A 24826-nucleotide genomic window follows, 5' to 3' on the forward strand; every position below is an offset into this window, starting at 1 on the left:
GTCTCCCTTTTCCTCTAATATCACAGAATAAAGAGCAGGAGGCTATATACAGAGAAGTGGTCAAATCACCCACTACGTCTCGGATCTCGCTGGGTAAGAAGGTCAAGTCGGTCAAGGAGACAATGAGGAAACGTATGTCGAAGAAGTACAGCAGCTCCTTGTCTGAGCAGGTTAGACATAAACACACTTGGACACACACAAAAACACACATGGCCATAGGCACAGTTTTTGAATCCTGTATTTGTTCAGATAGGATTGAACGATGCAGTTAAGTTACAGTTCCCCTTGATGTTAGGGCAAACGAGGTATGTATAAACAAAGTTGAACCTCAACTTTATTTTAAATGGAGCAGCTAACACATAAATGGTCTCACAAATCCACACATTCTGTCTTTAATCCTTAAAACAGTTAGCCACAGCTGTAAAGAAATGAAAGCTCCTCGTGTTCTGCAAACATTTAGAGAATGTTTTGCAGTGTAAGCCACATATTCTGTCCACAGGCAGTGAGTGAGTGGGAGTGTTTGTGTTAGTTACAGAATAAACACAGAGCACTAAAACACACATACACACACATTTGGACTTCTTTCTTCGCTGTGCTCTCTCTGGACCCAATGTGTAGGGTGGAGTGTGTGCTTCATGCTGAGCTCATGGAGTGATGCAAGTCTCCCCCAGGCTAGCTCTTAGGAAATGGAGACTTAAAGTGTGAGAGTGTATAATGGCTGTCTCATCTGCACTGGCCTAATTTTTCTGGGCATCCAGTGGTTTTTTACCAGTGGCCTGTCCAGCCCTACAGTTCTATGCCGCCCTGCAGAATGTGTCATTAATGCGCAGTTGAACCATGATCATCATGGTGGTCTCAACACTGTGATCCACATGTCCTGGCACAAGTCATGGAGCCATTGGTGGGGAAAGAACAGGGAAAAAAAAAAAAAGAACTGCCCTTTCAGCATTTCCCAACACTGGCAATTTTATAGGCCACAATGCCACCTAGTGGATTACTGAAACAATGAAAACATGTACAGCCAATGTAGAATATAGTATGGTGATAGGATTCACCATTCAAGGCTTTCTTAACTTCAGAAGAGTTAATCATTAATTAATAATAATAATTAATCAGCAGATGAATGTGAAAACAGCCTTCTAGTTTCAAACGCACATACATTATTCTGCACAGTAAAGCTTAAACTGAGTAGGTGAGGCTTTAACTGTCCATTTCAATGGTTCTTTAAATGAGGAGAGGGAGAAACTTTTATAAATTTATGAGTAAAGTTTTAATTTCTTATTATAATTTAGTTATTTAAAGTATCTCTTAACTGCACAACATTTCCCTTGTATCTTTCCCTCGTGTCCTCTAATTACCCATCTGCATCTCTGCCTTGTTTTCCGTCTTCCAGTCCAGTCCAGACGGAGCACCTGGTTCTCCACAGTCCCCTCAGCCTGACACCGACTCTCTGGAAAAGCCCAAGCTGAAGGCCGGAGGCTCTGTGGAAAGTCTGCGTAGTTCACTCAGCGGACAGAGTTCGATGAGTAAGACCTTTTTCCTTTTTTTTTTTTTTTTTTAAAGAATAATTGTTGTTCTTAAGAGTTTTAAATTGAGTCTTGGCAGCATGCTGAGTACATTTTCAATTTTTTGACATCTTGAATAAGAGGAAAGGTAACCTTCATCTTATTTTTGTTTCCTCAAAATATTATGTAGCATCTTCAACTATTCCAAGTCCTCCATTACTTCAAAACACTCTTTCTTCAAGTGGAGCAAATAATTAAGATTGTAGTTAAATCATCAAGGCAATCTAAAGATTTATAATTTAGTGTATAGCTTTAATAGATGTTTTATTGTAATGCTTAAAGGGCCACTTTGCCGATTTTCAACCTTATCTCTACCTATCTGAATTACAGATATAGTGTGAAAAACAACAGTTGTTTTCGATGTTCTCTGTGTCTCTGGGGCGCAGCTGCAAAATCTGCTGTTCTTCCAGCACCAGCACCGTTATTTGACACGTCCAGTGATGTGATTGTTGTCAAGGAAGAACTAAAGGCTATATTGGTAGTAGTGCCCTGAAGGATGGTAAAATGTAGGTCTCCCAAAACACTCTCATCTATGTTAGGTTAGTGATAGGGAGAAGTAGACAGTAAAATATCATACTACTAAATACTTAAAAACATCAGTATATTTGGAAGAAAACTAAGAAAACATGACATGAGGCCTGAAGACTGAAAACTCCACAAACTTTGCAGTGCTTTGGTAAACCTGACTTTGTCTTCTGACAGAACATTATATCGGACTTTAACTCAGAATACAGAACAGCACATCAGCATTACAGGTAACGTTAACGTATTGCGTTAACGTTACCTGTAACTTGCGGCTATAGCTTTGAGCACAATCTGGTCCGGCTCTGTCCACTCTGTCCAAAATAGATAAAAGAAACAGCGTTTGCTTGCAGTTTTTCACCCCTTCAGGTACGATATAGAGTATCGTACGATACAGAGTCGATGAGGAAAAATGTCTTGTAAGTGTCAGGAAAGACATGTAACGCTGGAAATGTCTCTGTACTCGTCTGCTGTGTTACGCAAATACACCACAAGCACAACAGTGGCTGATTGGAGGGGATGTGCTCAATGCATCCTGGTATATGAAGGCACAGCTAACAGGCTCAGTGAGCAGGAAAACTCAGAAAAGCTCAGCTTTCTCCTTCCATATAGCACCAACTGATGAATTTATTGCTTCAGTTGACTACATTTACCATCAACACTGATCCACATCCACATTAAAAGTGGCAAAATCCCTTTAACACTAGATGGTGCTCGTATCATTTGCTACTGGCTGGTGTATGTTTCAAATACACACAGATGACATAACCTTTGTGTTCCATCTGGCATCACATGTATACCAATTATGATGTTTTGCGGACTGATGGTCATGAAGAGCAATTCTCTTTCTTGATCACACCCAATCCCACCAGATGCCTCGTGTGCTGTGATCTCAGAGAGTTTCCAAGTGTGTTGCCCTCTCAGGTCATCTTATCTAATTACAACTTATGATTACTTCAACCTGTTGTTTCCGTCACGTCTTTGTAGTAAAATACCCCCCATCGTTTCAAGCTCAGAGTGAAGACTTGAAGACTTTGCCAACTTGCAGTGATTCTGGGCCATTGAACATGCACACAAACATGCAGGCAGGCAGGCAAACATACGGTAATGATTAGTTGGAAGTTGTACTACTCTCCTTGCGTGCGTGCATAGGTACACAATTCAGCAGTAAGCCAAACTCCATTCAAATGAATACGGGAGTCAGGATATAGTATTCAAGCTCCTGGTGCTTTATTGGGTGGTACCCTCATATACAGTATCACAGTATGTCACAGCTTGTCGACATGATTTCAACAGCTTTCCCTCAGATACAGAGAGAAATATGCACCAAAGTCTCAGCTTTACTGTAACACAACAATTTAAGAGTCATTTTATAGTTTATATAAATGTCCAATGTGTGTGTTTGTGTCCAGGTGGTCAGACTGTGAGCACTACCGACTCGTCAGCCAGCAACAGAGAAAGTGTGAAGTCAGAGGATGGTGATGACGAGGAGCCACCTTATAGAGGACCATTCTGCGGTCGTGCCCGAGTCCACACTGACTTCACTCCCAGCCCCTACGACACTGACTCCCTCAAACTGAAGGTACTTTGTGACATGGGCACAGCTACTCTGTATAAACTTGTGATTAAAGTTAAATGCACACAGCCTTATAACTCTAAAAGACTCTACAAAAGAAGGTATCTCTAATGACCCACAGTTAACTGTCTGTGAATCCTGCAGTGGAGCAGGATTCACAGATGTGATTACACTTCATGGATACTGTATGATGATGAATAGAACACATTAGAACTTGAACCTTTATTTATTTATTAAACATATTGATACTTAAGAACTACTGAATGCAACCAAAGTGTTCTTTTGGCCAAAGAGCTGCTACATCAGACCAATCGGGAGCTTCGATGGGGAGCAGAGAATTTACTTTAACTGTTCAGGGTCAACAAGGTCAAAACGTAAATGCCAAAGTCAGGCCACTCTTCTGTATTTTTTTTTCTTTGTCATCTCCCAGCGCGGTGATGTGATTGACATCATCAGTAAGCCACCCATGGGAACATGGATGGGCCTGCTGAACAACAAAGTGGGCACCTTCAAGTTCATCTATGTGGACGTGCTGAGTGAGGAGGAGGAGAAGCCCAAAAGGCCAGTGAGGAGGAGGAGGAAGGGCCGACCGCCCAAGCCAACCTCTGTGGAAGAGCTGCTGGAGCGTATTAACCTCAAGGTAAAAAACCAGACATGCCAGATTTAGAACAGAATTGCCCTACACTGCTGCCGAATAGGTTGGATTTAAAGCATTGTTGCAAAAGTCTCGTCCAACCTGAGGAATCCCACCCATTTGGCATCTAAGTAGGAGAAAACAAATTATAAGGAGTAAATGAAAATATTGTTTTAGCCAAATGTGATGAAAACACATTTGCAGACACGCAGAGATAAATACAGTGTAGGCAATTACAGGCTGTATGGCACAGGACATTTGATGTGACATTGATGCATAAACATTAACACCCACATTCTCACAGCCACGCCCTAACAAATAACTCGCATCTTTCATAAAAACCTACACGTCGCTGTGAGCGTGATATCATCTCCTCCCACTCAGGCAGCCAGCAAGCCACACTTCCCAAAATAGAAAAAGAGACTCTGCGAGTTGCCCATTTTGTCTCGGCCCAGATTAATGGTCAAGTCACAGAGTAAAGATCTAGAGCACGTTATTAATGTTACAGCCTTACCTAAGTCACCACCGGATTCCTGGTGTGGGCAAGTTAGACTAAACACATCTAGAACATTTTAGAGTTTCCAGTTTGAGACCTGTGCACATTCTTTAGCAGGTATGTTAACTTCTCTTACTGTACTGTACCTTACTTTGTGCCCTGCTGGTGGTGAAAGAGTAAAAAATAATTCCAGTCAATCAATCAATCTTAATCAAACTTTGACAAAACATTAAACAGAATAAAAAACATTACTGCTAATAAATTTGTTTTTATTTTAATTTTGTTGACTTGGTGTCAGTCTTAATTCCAAAAATCACATATCCAAGTAAAAAACTTAATTAACATTATAAATCTAAACCTTTGTGTGTGTTATAATCTCCTGATGAAGCTCCTTACCATCAGGTGTAAAGAGTAGAGCTTCTTTACTACTTTTGGACATGCTAACTGGCAATCCAAAGTGTTTAACGGATATGACCTGTGCCTGCTTGTAAATGTTAAGTGTAAATCTCCACATCCTTGTAAGTTTTGGCTGCTGGATGCTTTACCAAATAGTTTCTGGATTTGGAACATGTTTAGGTTTCTGACTGGCCAAAAAGACAAAGGATGCTGTGAGTGAGAAGACACGGTTGCCTATGTTTGTGTTGGTTGGTGCTTTGTTTAGTCCTACCTCATCCAGCAGAAATAGAACAAAAACACACAGTTCTCCGCAGTGGACTCCACCATTGTAATTGATGGTCTTACTGGTGACACACAGTCTATGTATTCTTCCAACAAAGTGTGTGGGTCACACAAACGTAGAAGCCCAGCAATATTCAAAGTGGAAAAGTAGTTATAAGTGCTTTGGATGATAGTGTCAGCTGACTATGCATTAACACAGGGCGTTTCCAGATCTTAAACTTTCCGTCTTTGTTAGCGCCCTCTCTAGATAGCAAAGTGGTTAGAGTAACTAGCTTTGGTGTGTGTTTGTGTGTAAAACTTGGCCTTCTGTGGTGGAAGGCTACTTTGATGTAATCGTCTCCACCTTCAGTTCTTCATGTCCCCACATTTACATTGGTGGGTTTCCCTTTCAAGTCCTTTTTGCCATTTTGGGCACAGCTAAAGCAGCTTGGGATTGTGGGCACATACTCCAGGCTATTACTTGATTAGTTCAGCTAACTGGCTAAGGTTGATACAACTCACTTTTATATGCCTGTCAACATGACAAAGTTTATGCCCTATTAAAGCGTGTTGACAGCTGACGCAGCCGTAACTGAATTAGCCATGGTTTAACGTGATTATATGCCATCTGAAAATAAAAATGGCAGTTTAGATTTGACTCAACACTGGTTTAAAAATACATGATGTGGATAGGAAATTATGAGCAGATGACAATGTGTATCCTACTGATTTTTTTCTCCCTACCTCACCTCTATCTTTGTGAACTGTGCATTCTATGCTTCCAAAGTTGTTGTCACTGGTCTCATGACTCAGGTCCAAAGTCTATTTTTCTTTAGTGTATTTTTATATTCAATCTTTAGACACTATTATTCCTAGTTGCTCAAAAGAAACTTAAAACTCTGACGTTTCTGTCATACAGGAGCACATGCCCACTTTCCTGTTCAATGGCTATGAGGACCTGGACACGTTCAAGTTGCTGGAAGAGGAGGACCTGGATGAACTGAACATCAGAGACCCTCAGCACAGAGCCGTACTGCTCACTGCTGTAGAGCTGCTACAGGAGTATGACAGTAAGTAGACTGAGCAAAACACAAATATTGTATCGTTGTATCAACACACGTTGTAACACTCGTTGTATCGATGACTGAGAACATCTTTGGGTGATTATTCCAACTTAAGTAAACTCCCTTGCTGTATAAAACATACATCTTACCTGTATTTGGATTAGGGCTCAATTAAGGAAATTCAAATGCTGGTATTTACTGGGAATTCTCACGAAAATCAACTCATGTCACTCATAGGTATTGAAACAAAGATGCCTTTTTCAAACCTCAGTACCCAACTGTGGTTACAAAGTATTAAGGTCCATATCACCTAGATACACTTTTCAGCTAAAGTACAGCAAAATCATGATAAAATGGCAGCACACAAAGTATGAATGAAAATCTACTTCAAAATTAAATCCGACTTCATTCGTTGTAAGAAATCTCAAGACCTTTCTACTCAGCATGTGTTTTTGGCCATGTTTTTATTTTTTTTTCAGTTTTCTGTCTCATTAGTGTCTGATGGGACAGATACACTTCTATTTAAATTAATCATAGCTGTCTACACAGGCTGAATAATGGCTCGAATTATTTTGTCACAGGAAGTGGGAAAACATCCAACCCTAATTTTAATGATGTTGCAATTTTCTGTGTTTCCAGGCAGCAGTGACCCAGAGCGCAGCGGCCTGTCAGGCTCCCAGGAGAAGCTGCTGTCTGAGGGACGGGGTCTGGTGGGAGACTCCCCGCGGGACTCCGGGTGCTACGAGAGCAATGAGAACCTAGAGAATGGTAATGACAGTTTTGCTTAGCCTTGACCACCGTTACCCAGGGCCCACTGGGAATTAGCTTAGCTAAGGCCTAGTGTGGGTTTAACCTACATGTAGTCCCAGTGCCACAGTGACTCCTTCGCATTTTTCCTCTGTGGACTTCCACCTCTGCTCCATCTCTTGCCATGCTTTCTGCATTCTAACATCCCGCCCTTCTCACTCCTCTGGACCAGCAACTGCCAATCAAAAAACTCTTCTTGCTGCCATACCTCCATAGCCCTAAAACCTCACCTGCACCCACCTTTACCCCCTTAGTACGGGTACTCTAGAGAAAGAACCCCTTGACAATTCAGAGACTCTTAACTGTTACTATCCTTTCACTCCACTTTCTTCACCACTCTTTCCATCTTTTAGGCATTCTGTATCATCAGTGCCAAAGTCCAGTTGTAACTGAGAGGGAGCCAGGCCCCAGACCACTAAGCCTAGTCCACCCCACAATGCTGGGAGTCTATGCACAAAGGGAGAGTCCCTCCCCAATGCACAGAACTGTTTTGATGAGAACAAACTCACTGCCCAGTCATGGACTCAGATTCCCAGCTCTCCCGCCTGTGGATGCAAGACTGATAGAACGATACCAGGAGGATGATAATGGGCTCATAGAGTATTTCTGCTAAGTGTTTTTTTAATATAGAAAAAGAGCCTGCAGAGTAGCATGTCAATAAATGCCTGTTTTTGGGTTTTTTTTCAGTGGTGATTCTATAGGCTGATGAGGTTTTAACAAATGTACTAGTCAGGTAACAGATCACAGCTGCCATTTAAATCTCTTGTCTTCACACCATTGCAAGATGTCACTTTCCTTGTGTTTATAGTGACTGTATTGCACAAACAATCATACAGTATGTGCCTAAAAAAAGATGTGGATGAAAATATTTTTAAATTGTAGTGCATAGATTCTAAGAGAGTTCTGATTATAGAAGTTTATTGAGGTCTTATTTGTGAGATTTTTTTTTTTTGTTTATTTTTGAGACTGCTCTTTCTCCATGCATAAGACTGTATGCTCTCATTCTTCAACACAGAACATCTTTTTTAACAGCTTCATAACTCATAAATCACTGCTTTGTCAAAGTTTGTCTTCTTTCTCTATCTGTTGGTTTCTAGTGTAACTACTGAGTTCCCCTTTATGTGTGTATGTGTCATCAAGAGTTCAACAGTAAAGTGTGCATTCTGCCACAGTAGAGATTTAAGTTGTGGAATAAAAACCACCTCTTAAAAAAGGACTCTGGTGCTGCTTGCTTGATTTTTATGTTTCGCCTCTTTTTCTGTCTGTTTTTCCTTCCATGCCACTAAATGCTGTTCACAACTCAGCTGCATAACATTTAGTAAACATTCTGCATTTCCTCTTCCAGTTTCAGGGTTCCACAGTGCATACACCTAAATTCATTAATATGTTAATGTACATTAATAAATATTTCTAAATCTGAATATTTATTAGTGTTGAGAATTATCAAAAGGAAATATTCAGTTTAAATTTAAATGAAAGAATGTAATTAAAATCATTACACAGATTATGTCTTTAAAATGTTCTCTGTAAGTTGCACTGTTGAGCCCTGAACATGTAAATTGTTTTAATCACTTGTCGTTCTTCAGCATACATGTGTGTGATAAAATTTCCTGTGCATAGATATCATTACTCTTCCTCATATCGTCAAATGATTTCTGTAGTCTATCAACCTTCAGTCATCATTTTCATATGCATATATTATTTAATGTAGTTAAACAGTTTATTTGGATGTTTTGGTCAGTTGAAATTAAAGGTGATAATTTAAACAATTACTGTTAAAAAAAAAAAAAACAGCCCGAGGTTCAATTGAATGTTTTATTTATCTGAAACCACCATATTTCATGAATCTTTAATCAGTCTCATATCACTACAGTCTAGCACTATAAACAAAGAATTGAATATACATCACTACTGATGTTTCAACAAATAGATTTTAATAAATAGGCACAGATATCTGAATTTGTGTTGCATTTTAAATTTTTAAGGGTGTCTTACTTTAAAGTCAGCAGACCTCATTGTCTGAATATAAGCATTGTAGTTAAAGTAACTGAATTATTATAATCCTTTGTACCCAAATGTTCATAGCAAACACCAATATATTCAACTTTTTTGAAATTTCTGGGAACTGTTGAGAAATTTCATGATATTCCATCCACTGAACTTCTTTTTGTCATCCCATCATATAAACTCTTTGGCAAGCCACACTATGTGGCATGCATCCATTTCATCCATCCATTTCGCTCTGTTAGCCAAAGGATAGATGGTAAGTTGCTTCAGCCTTTTGTTCCAGCATTTCTGAGGTATCCCATCCAAATATCTATACGTGGGATTGCTGCTATGACAACAATAAATCAGCCTGTTTGGTGGGGAGTCAAAGAGCTAGCTTATCCCAGGAGCACCCCACGCCTCCTTCATAAACATTCTTCTGCTTTTGACTGTGGTTAATAGATAAACCTTGAACAATAAGGACATAATGATTATACTGTATGAGTAGTTTATTTTCCCAAATGACTTGGCTCTGGCAAAATTGTTAAAAATAATTGATATTGTGAACATGTTTTCCACTAATGCAATCTGACATGATACAGAACATTTGCGCATTATGTAACTAAAAAAAACTGTAAAATGTATGGCCCTTCTCCAAAGCAGTTTTCTCCACGTTTGCCAAAATGAACAGCTAACAAAGGAAACAAAAAGAAAACAGTAGAGAAATGCAGCCAAGGCAAAAAAATACAGTAATGCTGAATCATACAGTCTATTAATATTGACCAGATTTTTATATTAGAAGTCATTGTTGTAGTAGTTAGAGTAAGAAATCTTTTCCGTTAGTATTTCACCATAGAGGAAAAAAACATAAGCTTTTTAAAGTTAATGGATTTTGTTACAATTGGGTGAACATGTTTATATCTACTTAAAAGATTAATGTTTTCATTTTGCAGGTAAGAGCAGAAAGGCTTCCCGTTCCAGTCGTTCTTCAGCAGGCCTTCAGTCTCCGGACTACCCCACGCTGCCCATGACTCTTTCTACAGAGGCTCTGCAACAGAACAGCAAGAACCAGCGCACAAAGTTCCCAAAAAGCTTCTTCATTAAGCCCTCCCTGAAGGGTTTCAACCTGCTAGGGCTGCGCAAAGCCCAAAGACAGTCCCCCATCCCAGCCAGTCGTAGCTGTGAGGACTTAGATGGACCCCCACAGCCCACTGGACCCTGGAAACGCTCCCACTCTCTGGGAGATCTGCACTGGGAGCAGAAGTTTGAGCAGAGAAAGGATCTGAGTGTTGAGGTTAAACCCACGAAGGAAGGTCCCAAATCGAGCAACAGTAGCCCAATCAAGGTCTGTAGAGATGAGGGTTCCCCAGCTCAGAACGGAACCCCAACAGTGAGCCCTAAAGGAAGGGCCGACAGACCGCCCGTGCCCTCGCAACTGCCTCTGCGTCCCCCTTGTCCCACCACCCAGTACCCCATCCCTCCAGAGCCCCTCTCCAGTCCTACTCCAAGCCCCCCTGACTCTAATGCAAGTGGGGAGAGGGTCATCCGGACTCACCCCAAAAAGCCTCCAGTCCCTCCTCCTGTTCCTGCCAAGAAGTCTAAAGAAAGACTAGCCAACGGCCTGCGGCACCCCCCTCTCTCCCTGCCCTCCTCTCCATCTCCCATTCCCTCCCCTACCCACTCCCTCACTCGTTCTCACCCCAGTAGCCCCATAATCCGCAGCAGCAGTAGCAGCCCCAGTGCCCCGGCTCTGCCTGCCAAGACCCCGAGCACCCCCACCAGCCCCTGTGCCACCTCATCAGCCTCATCCATGGGAGATGAGTCAGGCAGCCCACCAACAGTGCCGCCTCCATGGCTCTCAGACCTGGGGGGCAAGGTAGCTGTTGCAAGGAAGGTTTCCCATACTAAAATGAGCCCTGACCTTTTCACCCTGCTGGAACAACGGCTGGAGGCTGAGGGCATCGATCTTACAGAGGAGCCCTACTCCGACAAGGTTAGCAAAGTGTCCTTAATCAGAATATAAGACAAGAAAAATCACCTCAGATATGTGATTACAAATTATATTTGGCATGACTTTTGGTTCTGTTGAATGAAGTTATGAAGTACACCGATGTGTTCGCTTAATACACCTTCATACTCTTCAAACATATTATTGAAAATTCAAAAACTTCCAAACTTGATTCCTTCAGTAATTGATCATTTTAAACTTTTAGTACATGCTCATATAAGTTTTCGTGCTAATAATTAAAATATATGTGCGTACACTAAGGTACAGAGATGAGGTGAGGAATTCCATTAAACACCACATCTCAGCCAACAGAACAGAAACATATAAAGTCATATTTCCATGGTTAAAGAGAAAATGGGTCTTCAAAACACCTTGGAGCTATACTTGTCTGGCGTCAGGCTCTTTTGGTTTAGCATCGTAACATGCCTAACTTAACTCAGTCATAATTTGACTGCAACTTGGGTCCAAATTGCTCTGTGTTTAGGCCAACAACATCAGTGGCTTGCTTTGGAATTTGTTTGGTTTAAAAATAGACACTAATAGTCTGCAGTTTGTGTGTTCTTTTTGTATGCAAATACCTGACTGTATGCAGGCACATTAATTGTGAGTAAGGGTGTGTGTGTGTGTGTCTGTGTGTGTATGCACAATAATAAATACGCTGCCTGGAGCTGAGGGAGAAAGACTGTGGGCTGAGTCCTACTATGATGCGGTTCAGTCTGTTAAGTTTACGGGCTGAATCCCACTAAAGGCAGATGAGGTTATAAAACCCTCTGCCACTCGCCAGACCCCAGGCTGGGCCCCTTGTAACATGTTGGAGCCCCTGAGGCTGACAGGAAAACATCACATACTCACACTTAACATACAGATGCATCAAGGAATGAGGTGAGAAACAGTGCGCAAGACCACAGCACAACTCTGCTGGATTCCTATTAGTCATAAGTGGATTGGCAGAGACATAAGAGGTTCACTGCTGCTGTAGTAGCAACATCTAGGGTTTGAGTCTGCACAAGCATTAATGCAGTCATTTGTGAATCATGTCAAAGGTCATACAATCCATAAAATTGGTAAATGGTCTTTCCATTTTGGTAGACTAAGTAAGGGCTAGGTATCGAACCTTGGCACTGACCAAAATATGTCCATAGCATTGCGTATTTGAATTATCATGGCATCAACATTGAGAAATTCCAAACATTATCCAGCCCTAGGCATAATGAAACCTAAAACCTAGTTGATCATTGGCTGCCCAGAGGCCTCTAAGGGCTCCACGTATTCCAGGAAGTGCAAAGGGTTAGTCAGACAGGGTTTTTGTCTGTATGACCTGCTCTCCATCCGTCTCTCCGGAGAGATCCTTTCCTCCATCCACCCACCCTTTCATCCTCAAAAAACCTCCGGTCCGGTTTGGCCAACCAAAACCAGGCCTTGCTTGGAAACCAGCCATCGCTCCGGGTGTCTGCACAAAGAGAGGGAGAACAAGCAAACATGTTCAAAATGTTCAGCACAGGTTTCTAGCCCTGCTTTTGTTCTTCCCCAAGTCACTGCTGATAAAATCCAAATTTTGACATCCCATATCTTTCCTTCTTTCCTCTATCCAAATCCATTTTAGTGTAAAACAAGATACTATTAAATTGTGTTAACAAAAATGCACAGCAGGGAATTGCACACAAAACATGACACATAGCACTAGTGAAAGGAGGGATTAGGGTATGGGGTTGTTTAAAATACACTGAGTTAAACTATAGTGTCTACTTTTTTTTAGTGTCTTGGCTTTATAAAGATGGGTGACAAAGGAAAAACAATATAAAGTGTCTTAGTAAGGTATTGGGCCACCTGTGCCGCCGGAACAGCTTCAGTGCATCTTGGCATTGATTCTACAAGTCTCTGAACTCTACTGGAGGGATGAACACCATTATTCTAAAAGATATTTCCTCATTTGGTGGTTTGATGATGGTGGTGGAGAGCGCTGTCTAACACATCCGTCCAAAGGTCCATAGGTGTTCAACTGGGTTGAGATCTGGTGACTGTGAAGGCCATAGCATATGATTCACATAATTTTCATACTCATCAAACCATTCAGTGATGCCTCGTGCCCTATGGATGTGAGCATTGTCATCCTGGAAGAGACCACTCCCATCAGGACAGAAATGTTTCATCATAGTATAAAGGTGATCATTCAGAACAACTTTGTATTGATTTGCAGTGACCCTTCCCTCTAAGGGAACAAGTGGACCCAAACTATGCCAGCAAAATGCCCCCCCAGCATAACAGAGCCACTGGATGCCCTCACTGTAGGGGTCAAGCGTTCAGGCCTGTACCATTCTCTTGGCGTACGCCACACGTGTACTCACCAACTTGTCGAGAATATGGTGAAGGATGACTCATCTGACCATATCACTTTTTTCCACATCTCTGTAGACCAGTGTCTATGGTTTTTGCACCACTAAACTCTCAAATGTTCATTCATCTTGGTAATGAGGGGTTTATGCACTGCAAACCTACTATAATATCCCTCTCTATGTAATTGTCGACAGACTGTTCTTGCAGACACAGTCTGATCACATCCTGCATTGGCATTCTCAGTCACCTGAGGAAGAGTTGCTCTTCTGTTTCTCTTTACATATTACACTAATGCACGAGCATCATGGTCATCAAATGTGCGCTGTCGATCACAATTTCCGACCCTATTTACTGATGTGTTTCCCATAGATCTAAATGCAGATGTCACTTTAGTCACTGTTCCTATTGATACACCAGCCAGTTGAGCAGTCTTTGTGACTGAAGCTCCTGCCATCTGTGCCCCAATAATGAATCCTCTTTCAAAGTCACTTGGATCTTTTCCTTTTGCCATCTTGAGACAAAATCAAAATCAACTGGGCCTGCTCAGTATTTTCATGCAGGCCACAGAGTGTGATTGCATGTTAATTGTTTAATTGTACCATGCAGTGCACCTGTGTGGAAGCATCTGCGTTCGTTATGTTTCTGCACTCATTTATTCAGGTTTTTCCTTTAATTTGGCACCTGTATTTTCCTGATTTTTTTTTTTTTGACGTGTCAAATGATCTGACATTTATGGTTTATATGATTCATATGGTCTGAATATATTCCTCTTTCCATAGTCATCTCCAATGCGTCTCTCTCATTCTTGTCCTCCAGCATGGCCGATGTGGCATCCCCCAGCCGTTGGTGCAACGTTACTCCGAGGACTTGGAGCAGCCCGTCAAGGATGTAGCCTCCACCATGGACCAGCTCCGAGTCAAAGAGCTCCGCAAACAACACCGCATGGCTGTAAGGAAACAGCTCTGCCTGTCCTGACTTTTTCATATTAGTGGAGGAAAGACTGGAACAATTTTTGGAATTATAGAGCCAGACTTTCCTATAAAACAGTGCAGGCTGGAACAGTTGTGACACATATTCTTTGTGGCGCCATCATAGAATATCCAACGATCCTGCTAAATGTGGAGATGTACTTGCAAAGGAAATTGTTGTTTTATTACTGTTATAAGTAGCCTAAAAGTGACTTATCTCTACCCCCAAAACATGATTTGTCCTAAAAAATGCTTTCAGAAACATAGTTTTCTTTACTGAAATTGCCCCAAAATTTGAAAACCTCTACTGTTATGTCACCCCTATTCAGTAGAGCAACTATAACTAATATCTTTTTATCCCAATGTGTCCCTTAGATCCCCTCTGGAGGTTTGACAGAGATGTGCCGGAAGCCTCTGCCCTCAGGTAACATCAGCACAGTCTCTGATTGGCTCGTCTCCATCGGCCTGCCCATGTACACCACATCTCTGGCAGGGGCAGGAATTGACACGCTGAGCCGTGTGGCCTTGTTAACAGAGAGCAGCGTGTGGGAGGCGGGGGTGCGGGACGAAAGACACGCCCGCCGGCTGATCAGTGAGGCACGATTGGTCAGCGCACACAGAGAGGTGCAGTCCTAACATTGTTGGTGAAGTCAGGTTGGATAACAGGTATCAACTCACTGGTCAGTACCATCTCATTTAAAAATGGCCAATAGGTGGCCAAGGGCAAAGTGGCCACGGGACTGAACAACCTCGCAAGTGACCACAGCACTATAGTGCTTCTTGTCTTGCACGTGTCAAAAGACTCAAAGTGAGCTAGCCTGCTCTCTGATTTTGTCTCTTTATCACCCTGTCTTTTCTCAAATGTTTACGGCGACGAGGAGTTTATCCTGAAAGCCAATACAAGATATCAGATGCCTTTTTAAAAAAAGACTGTAGACTCATTCTGTGGGATAGCTTTCACTCTGAAGACACCCCCAAAAGTCTTAAAATAAAGACTTGGATCTGCCTTTAAGGAAGACAGCACACTCTTTTGTAGGATCAATGTGTTTTTTAAAATACAGAAAGACAGTTTATTTCCTGCAGATTTCATAAGTGCTTCATATTCATCTTGTGTGGCAAGGCAACAATTATCTGAGGGTCTTTTTAAGGACGTAGCTCGGCCAAAGTGATTTCCTACTCATTCAAGATTTCATTCCCACTAATAGGTTCACAATGACTGACAGAACTCATTCAGCATCTGGACTTTTAATCAACTAAACACATACAGCAACGATGAATAACTGGTGGTTTTGAGATTGCAAATGGCTTATTTTGTATCATGTTTCTGTATTATAGCATAACGCATATCTTAATTTTAAAATGATTTTATGTTAAAATGTGTGTTTGCCTTTTTGAATGTTGCAGCCTTATTTTGAGGCCAGCTCTCAGTCATTTCTAAGCTGAAAATGCTGACATCACACCTTTATATTTCATATTATACTGTATGTTCTATTTCACTGCGTATCTTGGATGCACACGCTGCTCCTATACATACCTATATATATATATACATATATATATGTATATGTATATGTATATATATATCTCCATCAGCTTTCATAGCAACAATACATTCCCTGTGTATCAAAGCACATTTTACGTTGCCTTACCATTATAAATGAATAGATATGGTGAATAGAAAATATAGTATTGACTATACCATACCATGACTGAGGCTGAACTGTGCAAGCCTTTTTGTTCTGAATGTGTCCAAGTCTGAAAAATAATCGAGACATAGATTTTATGAACAATACAAACATGGTAATTCACACACAAACACACACACACACATATGCACACACTCAGCCAGATTATTTCTGTGATGCACATGTTTGTGGACCACAGAACATGCTTCTGAGTGATTATGGTTTCTGTATTTGTGAAGCCCAGAAACGACACAGACGTTGTCTCCTTTTTGAACATCCCAACACCCTGTTCAACACACACACACATTTATTGTACACGTTCCATGCAGAGGGCTGAGGGACTGGGTGGGAGGAGAAAACAGAGATGTTCCAAAGACACAGCTGACATCTGGGCTGTCTTATCTGGAATTTATTGGACTGTCTACACTTTGGTTACAGTGTTGAGAAATTTGATTTATAGCTGGATAATAAGCTGTTTGGGACTTTTTTTTAAAAGCAGATTATAACTATAATCAATGCTAGTCTGAAATTACTAATTGGACTTGTTAAACGCAGTGATAACAGACAGTATAAAGACAGACTGGCACATCAGGTGAAAAGCTGACTTCCAAGATCAGCACACACAAGGACACTACCTAGTCTTGAAAATCAGGGAAACACTGAGTTGGGTCAGCCTGTTATGAAACCTTTGGGCCAAAAACAAAACTGAAAACAACCAGAATATCATCTTTCATTTTGCACACTTTGCATGAAATGGAGCTAACAAATATTCCTTGTTTGTGTTTTTTCCCTCTTATTTCTAACAGTGAAGTTCTATCTTACACAGCCAGAACTGATCTGAAGACTTATTCCATGGGTTTCATATTTGAAAATTTGATATTGCTAAAATTAGGATTTTTTTTTTTTTTTTTTTTTTTTTTTTTTTTTTGCAGTGGGCACTTGATAGATAGATGTTTGATGCCTTTTTTCTCTTCAATCAAAGTGGTGCTCTGGGATAAGAAAGGGGGTCGTTATCAAAAAAAAGTAAAAGACCCAAGAAGTGTTTTGTAAAGAATGAAAATACTGACACTGTAAATGCACTTTAGAGGGTAAATCCAGCTGTTTTTATAGGCGAAATTGGCTACATTTTGTTCACAGGTCCATAAATGGACATTTGTTGTCAGGTATTGTAAAGGGTTTCAGTGGGTTATGCTGGTATTTTACTTTAGTATTGAGTTCCCAATGCCAAGTTTAATAACTATTCACGAGTTAACCTGTTCCAGTTACTCACTTCCAATTTGTTTTAGCAGTCTTAAAAAATAAATTCTTAATTACATATATGAAATGCTTAGCAGAAGTTGCACATTCTGTATATGTAATTGATATTTAAATAACTTATTTTTTTGCTTTTTTTCATATCAACTGTAATTAGCTGTACTATATGAATAGCAATACCTTCCTGCATAATGCATATTGCTGTAGCCAGTGAGGAACTACAGTATGTATTGTAAAATATGTGTACAAATTATTTTATTTGGTTTTCATCTACCTAATGATTGTCCATACAGATTTGCTTGTGTATTGAAACAACAAAAGTAATGTCCATAACTATTTGTCATTCTGAAATATAATAAAAAACTGTTTCTTGCCATATACTGGCCTTCTGATTGTTGCTATGCACTCATACATACATACATACACAAACACACACCATAACGGAAAGACCTGGACTTGACCTTCTGGCTCTTTTAACCAGTGTGGTTAACTGTGAGCCTGCACACTGGCCTGTTAATAACTTTCTTAATTATATTTTGAAATTAAAATTGAAAGTGTCTATACATAAGAGAAGAAATAATGACACCAGACCATATTTGATTAAAAGTTTGATCCTGTCAACCGTGTTATTTTATTCTTAGATGCTAAGGGAAAAAAAAGAATAAGCTATATTAGTTTTCTAGGGTTTGGTCAAATGGAAACATAAAATCAACTCTGTTGCTTTTCCCTTATTGGGATGTGTGTAGTTTCTCTGAATAACAAACTTCTATCCTTTTTATAATGACATGGTTCAGTTGGCATAGCAGTGTGATACCAAGGAGCAGACACAACAAGACACAACATCGTCTTGTTGTGTCTGCCTTGTAACACCTCATTTAGAAAACCCTTCACATCTGCTCAGGACAAAAACAACAGAGTTTCTCAGCAGCTTTTTGCTGCAGGTCGACTGCATGTCTGGCTTTGGTTGCAATGCAGCTGTTGTCAATAAAAGCACGCAGAGGTTTTCCACACTGAAGCAGCATTCACCCTGATGTCATGAAGCCCCAAATTCTGTACGTATGCACCAGACATCGGATCTCAATTTGATAAGATTTTGTCCCAAAAGACTCCATCTGAGAAGATTTTACTTGCGTAACTTCTATCACAGCAGGTGTCTGACATTCTTCGAAGGGGAAACACAGACATAACTGAACAAGCTTTCCCTTTAAGAAACAAATTAAGAATATGGTCTGATTAATGTGTCTTTGTTTGCTTGTTGCTAGTACCTCATATAGGAGCCACTATATGAAAATCTTCTCTCGTATGGCTGTAATGAGCACGTCCACTGATGCAATCTCTCAACTGATTTAAGATATCATGCGAGGAAAAGATGAGCCCTTACTCAACACTTCCTGGTTCTGCTTACTTTCCATTATACTGGGCCCCTTTATCTGCACTGTTCATGTTTGTGTTCATGTACAACCTTTAGTGAGAATTCCCTGAAATTACACTGGGGATCACAATATTTCACGGTGTGAATTTTGATATATATTATTATCCCTATGATGAATCCAACCCTCATATTTCATCATTACAGAACATGAGCAATTTGCACACCTGAAGCACATGAACCACAAGAGTGTTTTCATGATTCTACAAATATCTTCAAAGTGCACTCATAAACTGTAATGAGTGTGATACTTTGTGATATCCTTATAGGGGAATTCCTGCCTTCCTTTAAAGGTGGTCAAAAGTAATTTAAGAAGTTCTGCAAAATTTGAAGTGAAGTCTGATTCCTAAAGTTTACTTTAGTGTTGGCAGGCAAAGTATCTAAATTTTTATTACCTCTCCGCAGCCTATTGATTCTCATCCTGGTAGGCTAAACTCAATTAAGGGGCCTCTTAATCCTCAAGCGAGTGCCCCTTAATACAGACTTATTGGGTCTTGTTCAAATTGGCAGTGGTCATGCTAAAATGAGGTTTATTCTTCTCTCTCTCTCCAACTGTTTCTTTCAATAAAAGACTTTACCGGTGTACACAAAACCTAATACAAAGCAGACAGACAGTTTAATGAATCTGTGTGAAATGAACAAACCACAAAGTCAGAAGAAGTTCAGTTGAATTGCAGCCTTAGAAGATTACCAGTACACACACCTGACACATGAGGGGGGTCTGGGTTAAAATCTACATCACACATCTTAACCTGTTATATTTAAACATTTGTCCTGGTTGTCCTCTTCGTGTAGTGTTTTAATGTGTTTCCTCCAGCTGCTTGATGGACTGATGGATAGTGTACATTAAAAGATATACCACCAGTAATGATGTGGTTTAAATCTCATGGCCGGTAGTTCTCATGAGACTAAACCAATTTACTGCAGTGACCTTACTGACATCCATACCATAGTTTTGTATAATAACCTTCTCTGCTGCATGGCAGATAGGGCTGACAGGGCTATAAACATACAGTATAATACATTCACACTTATTTTGCCTAGCTTGCAATATATAGCACTGTACAGTTCATAATTCATTTACTGGTGAAAAAGCCAAGCCAGTAGGCTCTCAATAGTTATTTTGGTCTTCTTTATTATCTTTAGTCTTTCAGGTTGGATTGTTATTCTCAACCACTGTTGCTCCCTTGACTACTGTGGCAGTCACTAGTGAAAGTACGTCAGCCTCTTGGAGAGGTGGTTACTGTTTTGAATAACTGTTGTTGCCTCCTAAGTGCAGGTGTAGTCTAATGGTGGGTTCTGGCCCTGTTGTGGAAAGATATATGGCTCAGCGTCTGCGGTCTTAACAGGCGGCCTGAAGGGAAAGAGAAAGTTGAAAGCACACACAGCAGACAAGCACACATAAGTGAACAAATACACTCATCCCACCAGCCTCGTTTCATCACACAGCTGACATCAGTACTCTTTTCCAACAGCAATGATAACACAGTGTTTTCCCTTTTATGAATAATGACCACTTTACACAGAGAACATATCTGTCATGTTACTGTTAAGAGTGTATGTGTTGTCTGTGGTGCTCACTAGTCATTTCATATCAACCTGACATGCTTTAAGGCTTTTCAAGGTCCTATGATATTATTAATTCATTAATGAACTATATAATAACACCACATTTGTCAAAGTTTTGGTGAATGACAGCTCTCTCACAACTCACAAGTCAGATTCACAACTTTTCAAGTCTGTCGTATAACAACAGTCAGGTGCTCAAATGAACATTGAAACAGATTTCAATATAATCATTCCTCCTGTTCATACTGACCATTAGAAGATTCCCTCCAAATGCGCTTATTATGTAAGTGATGGGGGACAAAATCCACAGTCCTCGTTTTGAGCAAAAATGTATTTAAAAGTTCATCTCTAGATAATACGAAGCTTCAGCCGTCTGAGTTAGTCAAACAAAGTGGAGCTTCCATAGTTACAATCCTTTTAGTAAAAAAAAATCCCTCTTTGTGTCTCAACGGAAAGTGTTTTCCTGTTCAGCTGCAGTGGAAAGATTGCAACAAACTGTGGGAAATTGGCGCTTAAAAGACTGTAACTTTGAAGGATGTTGACTTGATTTGACCAATTCGGACGGCTGAAGCTTCATATTAGTTTCAGATAAACTTTTAAATATGTTTATATGGAAGCAGGGCTGTGGATTTTGTCCCCATCACTTACACTAAAGGTGCATTATGAAGGGATCTCTTAATGGCCAGTATGAACAGGAGGAATGATTACAGCAAGAAAAACATGTGTCAGTGTTCATTTTGGCCCCTGACTATTGTTTTAAGACAGACTTGACAAACCTGTCCTTTAAATGCAAATTGGAAATTCACAGCTGACTCAGAATTCTTTCCACAGACCTCCTGTCACTCTCTTTTTGGGCTGTTAAAAATCAAACTCGTTTCATTGACTGCGCACTGACTCCTTGCGAGAGCCCCTCTGTCCCCTGAACACTGGGTGACGCTGTTTTACGCACTGCAATCCAAACCAAATCCTGTATGAGGTGGAAGTTTTTCCTCTTTCCACGTTCAGTAATCTGACACCCAAAAGACTGAGAGCAGAAGGATGGACCCTTAACTCCGCTGGAAGGACGGAAGGAAGGAACAGTCATCCAACGAGCTCAAACGAGAGGGACCGAGCAGAAGCGAAACGCTGTGCGCAAAAAATAACCCCGTGGCTGCGGCAGCGGAGGAGAGCTGGGTGCCTGCGCGTCTCCAAATAACTGGCTGACCGCCTCAAATGATCTCAAAGCGACAAGTTTCACTTTCCACAGGCGGATGGGTGACTTTCCACGGCGCTTTGTGAGGAGGAGATGATGAAGAATTTCAGCGGCAGTCCCCTTCACAGCAACAACCAGACTCCTAACCATATTAGAGACCGCAACAACAAAAAGTACAGCTTACTCTCTGCTATACCGTTGCGATTTTCCCTGCGAGGTTATGGTTTCTGCATGGCTACGCTGTTCCTCTTCTGTTTCGGCTCCCTTTTTTATCAGCTGAACGGAGGACCCCCTAAAATCCTGCTGGACATCCGACAGTATCTCGGTAAGAACTTTTCATTTTCCTCTGCTGGCTGAAGCGCGTCATAATGTTTTTGAATAAAAGTTGCGCTGCATGTAAAGGCGTCTCTCTTTCATGGGACGTTGATCCAAAATGAAAAAGAGAATTAATGAAGCACACACCTCCCATTCAACGCTGGGCAAATGCCTCTGGAGGCCAAAGCGTCCCCTCGACCCCATTCACCCCAGATGAGTTATCTTGATTCCTCTGATCATTCATAATCTTTGAGCTATCAAACTGGCTTTATGTCAACTAACTGTAGAAGGACACACATCTTAGAAAGATTGTGCATAGTGACGTTCGTATATGCACAACTACCTCTTCTTGGATATTATAATCCTACGATACCAGAAAGTTTACCCCAAAGTTTAAAATTCAAATTATTCAGACCAAAACCTGAGGAATGTGCTCCCCTGTGCACCACTTGAATATCAGTTCTGACTTGTCGGAACACGTTTGCGATCTATTATGGGAACAAGAACTTAGCAACTGTTAGGATTGATACTGCGTGTGGATGGCGACTGACACCTCTTCTTGTGCAGCCAGCTGGTGCGCACCAGCCACAGCGCTCATTACGCACGACTGGCACCAGTGAAACAAGGCGCAATAGTGTTATAAAGATTATGCTGGTGCTTTGAGGAAGCAACACATGTACTGTATGATTTTGGCTTTATGCCTCTCTAATATATACATTAAAAAGCACGTGTAGTTCTAAGATGCAGGTGGGGGTGCCAAATGTTTTCACAGCAAGGAAACACAGAAAAATGACTAGAGCACAGGTTTCCATTTGACAAGATTTTGTTCTGAAGGGAATATTAAAACATTTGTTTATGGTTAGATATGATTTGGAACAGATATGTTATTGTCATTATTGCACACTGGATGATAACAGAAGGAAATGGTTAACATGTAGAGTGTATGGCAAAAAGAGTCACGTTTGTCAGTTTTTATGATAAGATCTATCAAGTTTCAAAAAGGAAGCACATCAAGCGTGAATGTATATGTGGGTGTGTGCTCATATCAAAATGTCAGTCGCTGCTACAACTTGGGCTACAGCTGGAGTGTGTGAGTGTGTGTGTGTGTGTATGAATCTGTGTGTTGAAAGGAGGTTGTGTTCCTACCTATTTCTCACAGAGGGCTTGAGGCCTTTATGACGTGATAAACATCTGGAACAGAATGAGAGTCACTCACCAAGTCAGGCACTAATCCGGTGGGTCAGATTGGTTTCCTGTAGACACACACACACACACACACACACACACACACAGAGGCATAGGCGCACGCCTGCACACTACAGCTGCACAATATTGGTAAGAAATTGTTTTAATTTGTTTAAGTGTTGCGAAACATTAAACGCAGACAATGTTCCTCACATTAAGTTTTTGCAGCACATTAAAAAAAAAAATCCCCAAAATGCTGAGGGAAGATCAAAATAAAAGCCAGCTTTTATAGCTTCATTTGGGTATCATGGAGAGTGTTAACACTTTCCTCTAAAATACAGCTTGATTTGCTGAGCAGACTCTCAACACACTGAACACACCGAAGCAGCGTTCACTCTTGACGAAACCTTGCAGCCTAATTGCAGCAGTTGATGCAAGTTCATTTTATTTTAGAGAAATTGCACAAAGCTAATGTGCACACAGTCAGACAGCCTGCAGTGTCTCATACACTCATTTTCTCACTAAGTAGCTCTCTGCTTCTGAGAGGTGCTCTATAACCTGAACACACACAAACGTATGTGCACACGCACAAGCTTAAGTTATCAGCTGAACTGACACTTATCATATAGGATGGGGCAGATGTGTGTGTTATTAGCACAGACACATTTGCATCGTCATAATCCAGCAGCACTCAAACATGTGTGGACCATGAGGGCAAGGAATGCCTCTATTAGAAGATAAATGAGTGTCTGGGCCCACCTGCATGATGTGGTCTTCGCTGCAGTTCTGCATAGAGACACTGAGGGCCTGAACCTTGTCAAACACTGACTCCTTTATGCTGTATTGACTTCAGGAGGGGGGGGGGTGGGGGGTTCCTTATGTAACAGTGACACAACCACAGACTAACACCTCCACTGGGGTCTCGATGAGTAATCTCCTCCACTTATATGATGCTGAGGGAAAGAGCTTTGTTGAAGAATCAGATGGCCGCAATTTGAAAGCAAGAATTGAATTTTATGCTTAGAACACATATCAGCCAGATAACAGCCTTTACTCAAGTAGAAGGAATGCAAGCAATTTCAGGTAGCTTTCTTTCATTTAGGATGTATTGAGTTCTAGGTGAAAAACAGCTTTGTAGTGGGTTCTGAAAAGGTCGGATGTGGTGGGAGATGGGAACAAGAGAGGCGAGTAGAAGAAAGCTACAGACTGCCTCAGATGTGGTCTGCTCATTATTTTCATAGAGAACTTTATGTTCCCTGGTGTTGCCCTTTATCACATTCACCCTTCTCTGACTCTCTCCATCTCTGTCTTTCTCAGTCTTCACTCGTACTTTTTCTGCCTCTGTGTCATGAATTGATGAGTGGAAGAGCTTGCTGAAGGAAACATACAGGGGAAACTCCTTACCTAACTTACTGGGGAAAAAAAGAGAAAATAAAGAGGAATTCAGCATTAATAATGCTCCAATGTATGTATACTGCATGTGGGTGACTGGCAGTCTTGCAGCCTTTTATGAGCATCCAGTGATTAGTTGATTTATTTACCTGAAGCTGACTTGTGTTACTTTTGGCTGCCAAAATGAA

The 24826-nt window shown here is 40.9% G+C and overlaps 2 protein-coding genes across 7 annotated transcripts in view; both read left to right on the plus strand.

Moving 5' to 3' along the window:
* Positions 1–17934, plus strand: part of sash1a (SAM and SH3 domain containing 1a) — a 244356-nt gene extending 226422 nt beyond the window's left edge. For all 6 annotated transcript variants that reach the window (XM_044329657.1, XM_044329654.1, XM_044329653.1 and 3 more), the window contains 9 exons: positions 27–170; positions 1394–1526; positions 3500–3669; positions 4094–4303; positions 6370–6520; positions 7154–7282; positions 10261–11300; positions 14466–14597; positions 14993–17934. In XM_044329657.1, the coding sequence (XP_044185592.1) occupies positions 27–170; positions 1394–1526; positions 3500–3669; positions 4094–4303; positions 6370–6520; positions 7154–7282; positions 10261–11300; positions 14466–14597; positions 14993–15253 (2370 nt within the window). In that variant the 3' untranslated portion in view covers positions 15254–17934. The remainder of the gene's footprint in view (positions 1–26; positions 171–1393; positions 1527–3499; positions 3670–4093; positions 4304–6369; positions 6521–7153; positions 7283–10260; positions 11301–14465; positions 14598–14992) is intronic.
* A 3466-nt stretch (positions 17935–21400) lies between these two features.
* The window catches only part of usta (uronyl 2-sulfotransferase a), a 57600-nt gene continuing 54174 nt past the window's right edge, over positions 21401–24826 (plus strand). Inside the window, exon 1 of the mRNA XM_044329933.1 lies at positions 21401–22071. Within this exon, the coding sequence (XP_044185868.1) occupies positions 21840–22071 (232 nt within the window). The 5' untranslated portion in view covers positions 21401–21839. The remainder of the gene's footprint in view (positions 22072–24826) is intronic.

Source organism: Thunnus albacares, chromosome 16 (genome assembly GCF_914725855.1).
Source record: "Thunnus albacares chromosome 16, fThuAlb1.1, whole genome shotgun sequence".
Lineage (NCBI taxonomy): Eukaryota > Metazoa > Chordata > Actinopteri > Scombriformes > Scombridae > Thunnus > Thunnus albacares.